The 14,545-nt window shown below is 28.8% G+C and overlaps 1 protein-coding gene across 1 annotated transcript; it reads right to left on the bottom strand.

Moving 5' to 3' along the window:
• Positions 1-2,845: 2,845 nt before the first annotated feature.
• LOC129920223 (phenoloxidase-activating factor 2-like) lies at positions 2,846-10,610 on the bottom strand. The gene is made up of 3 exons (XM_056001478.1): positions 10,504-10,610; positions 3,877-4,242; positions 2,846-3,807 (listed from the first exon to the last, which is right to left on the bottom strand). Exons 2-3 carry the CDS (start codon positions 4,222-4,224, stop codon positions 2,917-2,919), a joined length of 1,239 nt encoding a protein of 412 aa, XP_055857453.1. The 5' UTR covers positions 4,225-4,242; positions 10,504-10,610; the 3' UTR covers positions 2,846-2,916.
• Between the last annotated feature and the right edge of the window lie 3,935 nt (positions 10,611-14,545).

Below are 14,545 nucleotides of genomic sequence, written 5' to 3'. Positions count from 1 at the left end.
ATTTTGAAAATCTCCATTTCGCGATTTGACCTTGAAATCGCGACAAGCGGACATGAGATTTTTCTAGACTTTTGAGATATGTTATAGAATGGCAAAAGGAAGATATTGAGCAAAAAAAATTTCTACTAACATTCATTCCGAGATTTACCCCTTTTTTCTCCTTATTTGACTGTATTAATAATTTTGTTTATGTTTTACTCAAAGGGTCTCTGTGGCGTATGTGTAACTTTTTTGTATTGACAAATTTTATCGGGTAGTGCAAATTCTTTCTTTCTATATTCTCGGACATTTCATGAGTCCGACATTGTTAAACGTTAATCTTAGTATGTAGCATTCTTTAGAAACTTTCCAGAAGAATTTTTGGAATGAATTTTTTTGAAAAAAAATAAAGGTTCAATCATATCCAAATTTCCAAAAAAAATTAATTTTCTCCAAAAAGGGTTTTAAATATTTTGTTTTAAAAATTTAAATGTTAATTTTTAGGCAAGGTCTACCATTTTATTAAAGTTTGCCGAAGTTTGTAAAATTTCAAAATAAACAAAAGAAAATAAATAATTGTTGCAAATACAAAATTTTTGCATAAAAATAAAATATTTATTGGAACTAAAAAATATTTGCATTAAAAAAAATATTTGTTTCAAATAAAAATATTGCATTAAAAAATCTTTATTGCACATAGGTACAAAAATGTCTGCATTGAAAAAAAAAATCAATGCAAAATGTGTGCATTATATATTTTTATTTATACTATTTTTCGAATTTTTTATAATGCAAACTTTTTTCAGTTGCAATCAATATTTGTTTTTTTTTTAATTGATATTTTTACAACTCTGTACCTGCCATACAACAGTTTTTCTAAAATCTGATTTTCTGCCAAAATACAAATCAATTTCATCAAATTTTTTTTATACAAAATCATTTACATAATTTTAATATATGAAAAATCAGAAACAAAATTAAAAAAAAAATATTTTTAGATTTGTTTTGAATAGTGTGCGAAATTTTCTTTTGATATATGTACATTAGACTGGGCCAAAAAAATAAAATATTTTTTTTTTTGAAAGTAACTTCGAAAATCATGTTCAGGATGATGAAAAAAAAATTTGGTGAAAATTTGAGCCGTTAAAAAAAATTTTAAGAGGTCTATCATCGGTGTTTTTTATTTTTATACATGATATGATGTTTTACAACAGAACTGCTAGACGATCAAAGTAAAAAAAATTTCTGTTCATTTTTTCTTATATAAAATTAAATTTCCTACAAAAAAGATCTAATTGAAAATTTTCGTCAGACGAACCGTATTCGAGTAATTAAGCTTTTTAAATCGAAGTGTTTTTTCAATTAGACTGATTAATTTGGAATTTTGTGATGAGCAAATAAGTGAATAGAAAAATAAAACCACGACAGATTCATATAGGAAATTTAATTCTCTACAAATAATGTCTTATAGTAATTTTCCCTAAATTGAGTTCTGAGGAAGTTATTCACGATTTAAATCAGAAAAAAATTAAAAAATCAATTTTCAATTTCAAAATTTTCTAATTCACTGAAAATTCAATATTTTCAAATTAACAAGATGTTTTCTTGTAGGGAATTAAACGTTCTATAAAAAGTTCCTTGGCAGCAAATTAATTGCTTTAACCGTTAAGAAGATATTCGTATCAAAACCAATGCCCACTGATTTCAATAGTTTTCTTATGACAAGTATGCATTTGCGATTTGAATACGATTATCTTCTAAACGGTTAAAGCAATTAATTTGCTGCCAAGGAATTTTTTATAGAACGTTTAATTCCCTACAAGAAAACATCTTGCTAATTTGAAAATATTGAATTTTCAGTGAATTAGAAAATTTTGAAATTGAAAATTGATTTTTTAATTTTTTTCTCGATTTAAATCGTGAATAACTTCTTCAAAACTCAATTTAGGGCAAATTACTTCAAGACCTTTTTTGTAGAGAATTAAATTTCCTATAAGAATCTGTCAAGGTTTTATTTTTCTATTCACTTATTTGCTCATCACAAAATTCCAAAGTGAAACAGGCAAATTGAAAAAACACTTCGATTTAAAAAGCTTAATTACTCGAATACGGCTCGTCTGACGAAAATTTTCAATTAGATCTTTTTTGTAGGAAATTTAATTTTATATAAGAAAAAATGAACAGAAATTTTTTTTACTTTGATCGTCTAGCAGTTCTGTTGTAAAACATCATATCATGTATAAAAATAAAAAACACCGATGATAGACCTCTTAAAATTTTTTTTAACGGCTCAAATTTTCACCAAATTTTTTTTTCGTCATCCTGAACATGATTTTCGAAGTTACTTTCAAAAAAAAAATATTTTATTTTTTTGGCCCAGTCTAATGTACATAAGATTTAACATTTTGTTTTGAAAAATTTTTGAAAATTTTTATATGTATAAAAAATATTTATTTTTATTTTTAACGGCTTCAACGATTTTGCAAAATTTATTTCTAAAAAATTTTACTTATTTTAGAAATCAAATGCAATTTTTCGTTTGGAGGTCAATACCTTTTAAAACGGTGTTTTTGCAATATAAAAGCAAATTTTATGTTTTATTTTGTTTAATTTTGTTTTAAAAAATAAATTAAAATTATCGTTAAATCCTGTTCCAAATGTTTACCATCTCATTAATTTTTCGATTTCATCCGACATAATTTTGTCCCAGGACAACCTGGCCTTGAGCACATTTCAACATGTACTGCAACTTTGTTGCCTTTCTCATTATGGTAACTCGTTTTCAATTTATTACATGACTTTCTTTTACACAGGTTTTGAGTTAAGAGATCTTATAAACACGAGAATTAAAAAAAAAAACGACCGATAGGTTGTATATCAGGAGGTAAAAAAATATTTATTTTCAAAAAGCTGCATGAGTGTTTTTATTCGTTTTGTCTACCCACTACGTACATTAAACTCGTCTTTCGTATTCCCTACAGCCAAATGTTTCACAGCAAGTTCTTGATCAATCCATTCACGAAAATTTGACACATTCACATAAACTCCAGGAACATTTTCTTTGCCACAACCAATTCCCCAAGCAACAATACCAGCCTGATAAAACCGATCATCACTGTTTTTTATTGGACATGATAATGGTGAACCACCATCACCTTCGCATGTGTCCTTGCCACTCTCACCCCCAGCACATAAAAAGCTCTTATCCAGCTCAAAAAACATCCCCAAGCGAGTTTTTCTCAAATTATCTTGGCACACAAAGCTCGGAACAACTGGTAAATCAATTTTTTTCAAAATATTCTGATACTTTCCATTCTCGAATTTATCCTTGCCCCAACCGGTGGCAAAACATTTTTCAAAATCAAACATAAAACCAGCTGGTGGCAGACACACAGTATTGATGTGTGCAGCAAGTTCAAATGGTGAAACTAGAAAAAGCAAAGCAATATCGTTGTGTAAATTGTCGATGTTGTAATTGGGATGAATAACAATCTCCTGAACGTTTAGGTTTACGTCAGGAAACGGTTCGGCTTTAGAGTTAGTTTCCCATTCACCAGCTCGAACTACAAATGCTGATGGCTCGTGGCCGTAAACACAATGAGCGGTGGTCAAAGCTACTTGCGGATGAATCAAAGATCCACCACATTGATATATTTCACGCCTATCATCCTTGTTATTTCTGCCTCTTAAAATAGCCAACATCCATGGAAACTCTCCAAACTCGGCTTCATTATGCATAGCTCCTTCGATAGCAAAACCAACGCCATCTGTATTTCTACGACCACAACCAGATGCAATTTTTGTTGGTCGAATAATAGGTTCACTAACCTGTAAAATAAATGAAGAAAAATGTATACAATCGAATCATAATAATTAGTTAAATATAGATGAACATACAGTGTCTTCAACTGAGCAGCACTTATACAAGAATGGACATTCATTTTCTGCATCTTCGCCGAGGCGAAGATTAAAGAGTTTTACATCGCCAAACTTTTTTACGTTGCCATTCGAACAGAGATACTCTCGGACACATTGTTTTCCCAAGCCACACGATTGACCAGAAGATTTTATTTCACTATCAATAACTGGAGCAGAAGTTGGCACTAAGAAATCCAATGGGTCTTTGTCTGGTCCAATTTTAAAAGTCGACTTGATAATAGCCATCAAATCATCTTCTTCTTCTTGGGCATTTATATAGTTTTTTAGGAGAAAAACTGTTAGAACAAAGACAAATTTGACAGCCATGAGTTCAGTTTTGATTACCTGGAACAAAAAAAACATAGTTCTGAATTCAGTTATAAAAGTGTTTACCTATGTAAGTAGGCAGGGACCGTATTACAGATTTTACTGTTGTCGAGAAAAAAAACACCCTTTCACCCAAATTTTTTTTATGAAAACTCTTTATTCTTGCCTTCTATCTCAAATGAAACGTTTTTTTTTGAAATTTCATTAGGGTAGTCCATCAATAATTGAATATAAAATAAAAATAATAAAATTATTTTATTTTCACTCAAAAATACACCTTTAACCTTAATATTCTTATAGACACGATTCTTGTTTCCAATTTCAAAAGTAACATTATTGCTGAATTAGTTTTTCTAATTAACCCACATTTTCTCTATCTACACCTAAAAAAAATACCCTTTCACATGAAAAAAATGTATAGACTTGATTTATTCGTAATTCCCATGCCGGGCCGTAGGCAGGGGTGTGGGGGCATTGAGGGGCAATGCCCTACCTTAAAATAAAAATGCCCTACCTTCAAAAAGGATCTAATTTGAAAAATTGCCAATTTGATAAAAATTTTATTTAGAAGGTATAGCACTTTTGAAATAAGTTTTTTTTTTAAATAGCGCCAACGAAAATCCATGATCAAATTCATTGAAGGTAGGGAATTTTTTTAAGGCAGAGCATTTTTGAAGGTAAGGCTTTTTTGAAGATGGGTTACTTTTGGGGCGTTTTTCAAGGTAGGATGAAAATGCCTTAACTTTAAAAGTGCCTTACCTTAAAAAATGCCTTATCGTCAAAAATGACCTAATTTAAAAAATATAATATGATGCAATGAGGTAGTAGAGTAATGCGAGTATTTTTAAGTTTTTAAAATTAAGTTGATTTTTAGCAAAAAATCGTCTTTCAAAACAATACGTAAAGTTTTGAGCGATAGCCCCCGAAATTGGCCCCTTTTGTTATTTAAAGCAACATTTTTTGTTCTCAAAAAGATTTTAAAAGATGAAAAGTTAGACAGAAATATTTAAAACACTGCAATTTTTGATAATATTATTATAAAATAAAATGCACGACTGGGGTCGCACGTACTTGCTCTTGCAGTTCAAAGTATCGTTATCTTAAATAGCTATTGGAAATTTATTATTATTATTATTATTATTATTATTAATCTTTATTTTTTCAAAGAAAAGATACAAACTTATAATTAAATAAAAGATATACAAGCATGGCTTATAAGCCGTCTGCCGGTTATTTCAAAGTTATTTCAATTTGAGAGAGAATTATTATTTTTATAAAGCAAATTTAAAAAAAAAGAAGTACAAATTAATTAATATTTATAATTAGATAAAAATAAATGAAAATAAAGACATGCCAGAATGATATGCTACAATTCATGAATTTTAAAATTCAAATTAAAGAAAAAATAAAAAATGGTTGTTAAACAATATTTCAATATTTTTTTTTTTTTTTTTTTTTTTTAATAAATCCGGGCTTTTAGTTTAGCTAAAACAAAAATATAATTTAATAATGACATTAAAACTTTAAATACATTTTTTGTTGAAAAGTGTTATTATAATGGAATAAATCCGGGCTTTTAGTTTAGCTAAAACAAAATTAATGGTAACTACATATTTATCACAGATTGTGAACTTAATTCTTTGAAATATCAAGATTAAAAATTGATGTTTAATGTTAAATATTTATACAAAATACAACCTTAAATATAAAAAAAAAAGAATATAAGACTTGCAACATCCTGTGTAAATCGGGCTTTTAGTTTAGCTAAAACAAAATTATATTAGATTGGTTAGGTTAACGTATGTATTTCTATATGAAAACGCTTCTGAAGAAAACCGGATAAGCAATTTCCAACAACACTCTCCATTAAGAACCGCAAGGCAATCTTCTAATGAAAGGAAACTCTTATTAAAATAAACACGTCGTATTTCCTGTAAAATAGGACACGATGCTATTAGATGAAAAACGGTTTCGGCTTCATTTAGATTACATAATGTGCAATTGGGGTAAATATCATTTCTGTGAGGTCTGTAGTTTAGTTCTAGCATTTCCGTGCGCAGCTTGAATATCAAACTCATCTCGTTAACAGTGAACTCGTTTCGAAAGTAATTTGATGAACCTAAACAAAGATTAAGTTTACTGTATATTGACCTTGATACCGACACCCTCGCTCGATCGAGAAATGACTGAAACATTTGATCATCTACCGCAGAAATACAGTCGTAAAGGGAAGTTCTCCACGAATCTAAGCCGTCCAGATCCAAAGCCAATGTTAAATTGTGTTCCGAAGCCAACTCATACCAATCTTTGAAGGGGGAATACCTACAGTGTAACGCCACTTGAAGAATCCTTTTCTGCAAATTATTGTTTGATCTTTGCATGACTTTGATCATATAGTCTGCATTTGCTTTAAGATTCCTTATGAAAATTGGAGGTAGCCCAGATTCAATGTGAATGGCATAATTCGGTGTATTCGGTGGGAGTCTAAAGATACGTTTGAAAAAATATCTCTGAATCGTTTCCATCTCTTCTGTTTCTTTGTACCCGTAAACTTCATTACCGTAACAAAAACAGCTCTTAATGGTTGCATCGAACACTTTAAATTTTGAGGCCGGATCAATACTTTTGTTTTTGAAAAAGTTTGACCACATGCAGTTGATAGCTGTTTTAGCTGCGGACAATTTGTCTTTTATGTGAACTCGAAAATTCAAATTGTGTGAAATGGTGAAGCCTAAATATTTGAAATCTTGAACTACTTCTATGATAGAACCATTGAGATTCCAAGTGCGATCGTTCCCTGCACCACGGTTCTGGGGACGAAAAATCATAATTTTAGACTTCGAAGTATTGATCTTTAAGTCCCACAGATCACAATATTGTTTCAACTTATTAATTTGAAGTTGAAGTGTCACAGGGTTATCCGTCAAAATCACGAGATCATCCGCATAAAGCAGCACTTTAATAAAAAGATCACCAAAAACAACGCCACCAGGTAAATGATCCTCAACATCGTTAATAAACAGAGAAAAAATTAACGGACTCAAAATACAGCCCTGTGGAACTCCCGTTTCGGACCTTGGAAATTTAAGATTGGAAATTTAAGATTTTGTTTAGTCGAGAAAAAAAATCAAAAAAATTAAAATTAAATTTTTTTTTTCAAAAACTTAAAAAAAAAAATTTTTTTTAAACTTTTTTAATTTTTTTTTTAATTTTTGACACTTCAAAATTATGTCTGTAAATTTTGAATAAAATTAACTCATGTTTTGATGAAATATATGAACTTAAAAAAAAAGTTAATTTTTGAAAAACGGCAACGCCATATTTCCGTTCTCCGAATTTTTTGAGAAAAACTAAAAACGCAGTTTTGTTAGAATCAATAAGAGTATTGCGCACACCAAATTTAATCGAAATCGTTAGAGCCGTTTTCGAAAAATTTGCAATACCTCGAAAACGTTATATGGGAGATATGCGTTAAAATGGAGATATTAAAAAAATAAAAAAAACGGGTCTAGGGAATTATGTAAAAATCATCTGTACCAAGTTTCAAGCAAATCCATCCATCCGTTTAGGCCCTAGCTCGATGTACAGATGGACGTACAGACGCACAGACGCACAGACCGACGGACGGCATGACGAAAACCACTTTTTTGATCTTCTCCATAATCGTAATGTTGGTTTTGATTAAAACCTCGATTTTTTTTTTCTACACGAAACCAATACTTGCCCTATAGATAGAGCAAGTAAAAAGGAATAGTTTAATGAAATAGATCTAGTTTCTTATTTTTAGAATTTAGTAATGTTTGATGCTAGACCTGCAGGCCATGCTTTTCCAATAGCTTAGAAATTGAGGTTGTTGAAGAATTTTTGCATTATATTTGGGTCTTTAAAAATAAATTGGTTGAACTTATGTTCGAAAACTTGTACAAGTTTTTTTGTCAATATGTTTGCCTTTCCTCAAAGTACTTATTCGAAAAAGTTTGTTTAAAACTCACATCAGTACAAAAGAGACTTGTTTGTGCCCTGATGCAATTTAAAGAACTGCATCCAAATTGAATACCGTCACTTTATTGAATACCAATAATAAATGTAATGAACATAATGTTTTGGTGTTGTTATTTACTCATTTGTTTTTTTTTTTTATTTTATGTTGGGATCCCATATTTTTTCGAGACCCTTTTTTGGACTGTTTTTGAATTTTTTTTGACCAGACAAATTTTAATACTGCCTTTAACAACCGATTCCCTACGTTAAATTCAACTCTGGCTACGGCCCTGTTCACATGGCAAAGATAACATTTTTAATAAATTTCATAAGGGTACCTTATTTTATCGGACTTATGGAGGATTTTCCTTATTTCCCATAAAAAAAACACATAATATATTTTTATAGATTGCTAAGATCCATGGTTTCCTTTATATGTAATTATATTAAATATTTTTTTACAATTTTCATTTGTGTCCTAGTATTTGTGGTACTTATTCTGAATTTCATCATTTCTTAAAAAAAAAAACACCCTTTCAACCAAGATAATTTTGTAGATTCTAAGTTTTCATAACAAAAGAAACGTTTTCACCAAGTTTAAAAACTTAACAAAATGTATGTCAACTATTTTAATATAGGTACTTTTTTTTTAAAAAAAACTCAACCTCTCAATAAAACACCCTTTCGCCAAAAATATTTTTAAGAACCTTATGGATTCTTTCTCTTTGCTTTATCTTAAACCTTCATCCCAAATTGCATCAGCGTATCAAGTTTTTGACATAGGTTTCGCTTATATTTTACTGGTCAAGTCAAATAAAATGCACGACTGCGTCAAACGAACTTGCTCTTAGGGTTCAAGTTGCTAAAAAAATTTTAAAAAAATATTTGAAAAAAAGAACTCAAAATTCGTTTTTGAAATTAAAAAAAAAAAAAAACATCTGAAATGAAATTGCCCTCTAAAACAAGTATGCATTTTCATTTATTTTATTAAGAAGCATTTAAAAAAAAATAATTTTTCAAAATCACTAGTGTTTTAAAAACTAAATTTCTATAAATCATTTTTTGAAAAAAAAAAAATAAATAAATAAAATTTGGATGAAACATCTAAAACCAAAATTTAAAAAAAATTCAATGTCCGGTTAAAAAAAAAAAAAATTAATTTATTTTTTTAGTCAAAAAATTAATTTTTAATAATTTAATTTTTGGCTTATATTAAAATTATATAAATGCCTTTTTACAAAAAAAGTAGTTGAAACCGAATTAGTAGTTTCAGATAAAATCGGATTAAAAAAAAAAAATGATTTTGAAAAAATTTTTTTTTTATTAATGATAGACCTTATCTTTAAACATATGTATATTTGAAATTTTTAAACAAAATCGTTGGAGCAGTGTTCGAGAAATTTCAACTTTACTAAAATCGGTATATAACAAGTACCTACTGTTATTATTGGCCCAAAAAAAAACATAAATTAAAAAAAAATTACTTTCAAAAATCCCTCTGCAGAGTCGCCAAATAACGCCACCTACCAAGTGTGACATTAGTCGGCCCATCGGTTTAGGCTGTAGCTTCGTATACAGACAGACAGACAGACAGACGGACTTCCGGGACCTACTTTTTTGGCATTCTCTATCATCGTAATGTCATGGAAAATGGAATGGAATGCATAATTATAGTACCTACCTATATCACAAGTAAAAATAAGCACCCTTGCGTTTAATCGGCAATAACTTTTTCTTAGAAAATCGTATTGGCTTTATTTTTTTGTCATTTGATTCAGCATCAAAAACTAACCTTAAAGCATGTGTCATATGAATATATTCAACGAACAATTTTTTTACAGTTTTGTTAGTAGATAGTTTTCCAGACTCTTTTGATACTTGGTTTTTATTCAAAAAGCAAACCAAGTTTCATTGGGGTAACAATTTTTTTTTGTTTTTTTTTTTTTTCAGATTTTTTTGTACTATTTTACCTGTATTAAACTTCAAAGTAAATGAAACGAAAAAATTACTCAATATTTCTTGATAATTTAAACCAGATAATGTTTAATTCATTCATCATAACACAATGCAATAACACTAACTCCGAAACAATAACAACTCATACTAAAAATACGAATCTTTGTTTTCTTTTATTTATAGAAATTGATTTAAATTATTCACAAGCAAATCTCTAATAAAGGTATTCAAACTTCAAATGCCGACCATTAACCTTGAAGCACAAAATTATTAGTTAAGTTAATTTAATTATTCAATCAATTACGATATTGCGTAATCTAGCAAAACTAAATGCATATTTACCTGACGATCTTTAATAATTCTGTGATGGTGATCCGATCGATGCTAAGTATAATCTCAAACTGCTGCCGACTTTTGATGCTAATGTTATTCCACCTTAAAACGTTCAGATGAAATGATCTAGCCTACTCAGGTTGTTGCTTTGAAGATTATGAGTATAGGTATTACCTATACATATTTATAATTTAATGATTGTTTACATCGGGAATTTTTTACCTTAACAACTCCACACCGCTTTTGTTGGGGTTTTCCCTTTCGTTCTTTTAAAAATTCAGATTCTTAAATTTGAATCATATATTACGGTTAAACTATAAAAATTTATTTGCCCGCTTCTTTGTTACTATAAGATTTTTTCTGTTGAAGTAATTAGATAAAAATGTCGGTTGCGTTAAAAGTTGCGTATAGCAACACGTCAGGACTGGGCCTTTACGTTTATGCACATACAAATTTTAGTATTTACGACACCTCTGGATTTAACTTGCTCTTTAGGGCCCGTATTAGTTTCGTTTCAAACAAAATTGAGTTTTACGTCAAAATCAAATATTGCGATTTTTTTTTTCAAATTTGATAGGCATCAGGTATAAAAAGAAAAGTTCACAGGTTTACAGACTTATCAATGAAAAAAAAAAAAAAAAACGAATTCATGGTTAATCAAATACTTTGTCACTTTATAAAAATAATATAAGAAGGGTTAATGTTTAGTAAATTAAATATCCACCAAATCCAGGCTCGTAAAATAAAAGGTGAACGAAACCTTTTTTATACGCTTTTATTAGCTTTGGTTGTAACTAACTAACTAACTAACTAACTAACTAACTAACTAACTAACTAACTAACTAACTAACTAACTAACTAACTAACTGACTAACTAACTAACTAACTAACTAACTAACTAACTAACTAACTAACTAACTAACTAACTAACTAACTAACTAACTAACTAACTAACTAACTAACTAACTAACTAACTAACTAACTAACTAACTAACTAACTAACTAACTAACTAACTAACTAACTAACTAACTAACTAACTAACTAACTAACTAACTAACTAACTAACTAACTAACTAACTAACTAACTAACTAACTAACTAACTAACTAACTAACTAACTAACTAACTAACTAACTAACTAACTAACTAACTAACTAACTAACTAACTAACTAACTAACTAACTAACTAACTAACTAACTAACTAACTAACTAACTAACTAACTAACTAACTAACTAACTAACTAACTAACTAACTAACTAACTAACTAACTAACTAACTAACTAACTAACTAACTAACTAACTAACTAACTAACTAACTAACTAACTAACTAACTAACTAACTAACTAACTAACTAACTAACTAACTAACTAACTAACTAACTAACTAACTAACTAACTAACTAACTAACTAACTAACTAAAAGAACACGCAACAAAAATGCGCTCTACGGTTTTTCATCCAACCATTTCCTATAAGTCAATTAAATTATTTTATAGTTTTTAGTGCGTGATAAAAGCCTATTTTAAATTTCGTCTAGTTTAAGTTTTTCACTAGTAAGGACATTAAATATTGAAAATAAAATTAGTACATACTTATTTACATAATTTTTTTTTTATTTCATAGATAGTTCGAAATCTAAACTATTCCTTAAAACAGCTTTATTTGAAAACAAAATAAAACGAAAAGCTATTGGTCTTACAAAGAGGTATATCACTACGGTGACCAACCGTCCCGGTTAACCCGGGACTGTCCCGTATTTCTACAGCTTGTCACAGGTTTTTATTTAAGAAACCCGGGACGTATAAGTGTCCCGTATTTTGTAATTTGTCCCGTGATTGTCCCGTATTTGGACATTCTCTGATTTTTGTATTCAATATTTTAAATACTTTGTACGGAAAACAGAAAAACAGTGTTTGGAAATTAACATTTTTCTAATTTTTCGGAAAAAGCATTAAGCCTAGTACGCTGCTGAAACAAAACGAAAATTTGTCTAAGTCTCCAGAGTCAAAAAACTTGCCTAGACAAATAAATGGGAGTGACAAACGATTGAAAATCTCCATATATTCTAGCACAGGTAAGAATTTCGTTACCTAAGCTGCGTACTGTGCAACGAAAAGCAAAGTTGTGTTAAAGATCATACAATTTCAAAATCATTTAAAATAAAATTAAAATGTTAAAAAACAGCTCGCCCGATTTTGATTAAAAAAATTTTTTTTTAGAAGTTTTTAACAGACATTATTTTAAAACCATTTTCTTGATTTCTGATTTCGTAAACGACTTAAATGATTTCAACAAAAACGCTCCCATAAAATCGTTTAGGAAATCTTGATATCAAAATAAGGAAAAATTGTGAAAACTCATTAAACATTTTTTTTTTTTTTTTTGAAAATCAATATTTTCAAAACGATGAAACGAATTTTGTATCTGTCCCGGGTTTCGCTTAAAGAAATATGGTCACCGTATATATCACGTCATTGTGAGTGTAACCGTTGTTTTAAAATTTTAAGGTTAATTTATTAAAATTTAAATCGCAAATTAGATAATTTGTGATTAAAACTCAAAAATCAAAATCGTACCAATAAAAAATATATTGATGTCAGATTATATAAAACTTATGTGCATTTTGTCACAGGTTTTTATTTAAGAAATTTACACGTTTGGCGAAAGTTTCATCGCTGTTGAGCATTGCTCGTACAAAAGTGCTCATGGTCTTTAGTATAGCTTTGTTCTTTTGAAAATTCTTTTCTACATAAATCTTTTAAAGCTGTTTTGGTGACTCTAAAGAAGCATAATGTAATTTTTTAAGTGAAAAATCGTGGATTAATAATAATTCAAAGTTTGGTTAACTTGCCAAAAATTACCATTTAGTTATTTTCAACTGTTTTAAATTGTTTAAAACATTATTTAAGAGTAAAAAAAAATCCCGGGAGACACAAGTCAAATTCTACAAATTTCAAAATATTTGTAAATTTTTTGTATTTTTCTGTAAAATATTTGAAACTTTCCATTCACCTAGTTCCTATGGTCTTCCGACTATCTACCCATTTTACAATTTTTACCAAAGAAACAGTTTTTAATGCACGAATATTCGTCAAAAATATCAGGGTCACAACTTATGAGAGTCACAAAAATTCGAGCAGATCACAACTCACAACAACTTAACGAAAAATTGTGAATCTAATAAATTGTGACTGTGGGGGGAATCGGGGTATACGATTTCTCACATTCCGAAAATTAAGGCACGTTCACATTATCATTTTGTTCAAAAAATAATTTTACTTTTCCGTTTTTTTTTTGTTGATAAAATCATAAATACTGAACAAATAATGAACAGCTTTTAAAATAATCATTTTTAGCATAAATAAATCATTTTTAGCAAAAAAAACAAAACCAACTTCCATGGATCAAGATTAGGTTTTATGGTTTTTAAAATAGTTACTATGGCAAAAAGTGAACGAAATTGAAATGGGACCACACTGCAGCCACCAGCTTTTCAATACAAAAAGAATTATCAAAATTGGTTCACTCAGTCCAAAGTTATGCGGTAACAAACATAAAAAAAAAAAAAAAAATACAGACGAATTGAATACCTCCTCCTTTTTGGAAGTCGGTAATAATGAACATTTGTATATGCTTTTGAATACAAAATAATTCATAATGAACATTTACTTAAAATAATGAACAGTTCATTATTATAATAAACGGATAGTCACCGTACGTATACACGATTGATGGATTTTTTCAGAGCATTCGATATATAGAAATTTCTTGATCTTTTCTCATCTCTAGCACTTATCTTTGTTTTGTTTCTTTATTTCTCTTATTATTTATTTTGCATTGGTAAATGGTAAGTTTAATTTTAAAGTATTGAATCAATTCTAAAAATGTTCTTGTATAAACACATGCCTAGGCATTTAATTCCAAAGCTTGCATATGTTTTTTGCTAAGATACAACGCAACGGTTTAAAATAACATTATTTTAACATCGATTTTTCTATTTATATTTCAGATTTATAACAAATAGTTATTAATTTCAAGTCTTTATTTAT

Source organism: Episyrphus balteatus, chromosome 1 (assembly GCF_945859705.1).
Source record: "Episyrphus balteatus chromosome 1, idEpiBalt1.1, whole genome shotgun sequence".
Taxonomy (NCBI): domain Eukaryota; kingdom Metazoa; phylum Arthropoda; class Insecta; order Diptera; family Syrphidae; genus Episyrphus; species Episyrphus balteatus.
This window is presented reverse-complemented; position numbering and strand designations above follow the sequence as displayed.

What these genes read in the sequence shown, in the direction of transcription:
- LOC129920223 (XM_056001478.1), bottom strand. Translation starts at nt 4,224, where the DNA reads ATGGCTGTCAAATTTGTCTTTGTTCTAACAGTTTTTCTCCTAAAAAAC. An exon ending in GCTGCTCAGTTGAAGACACT is followed by an intron (nt 3,808 to 3,876) that starts GTATGTTCATCT and finishes TTTATTTTACAG; the next exon opens with GTTAGTGAACCTATTATTCG.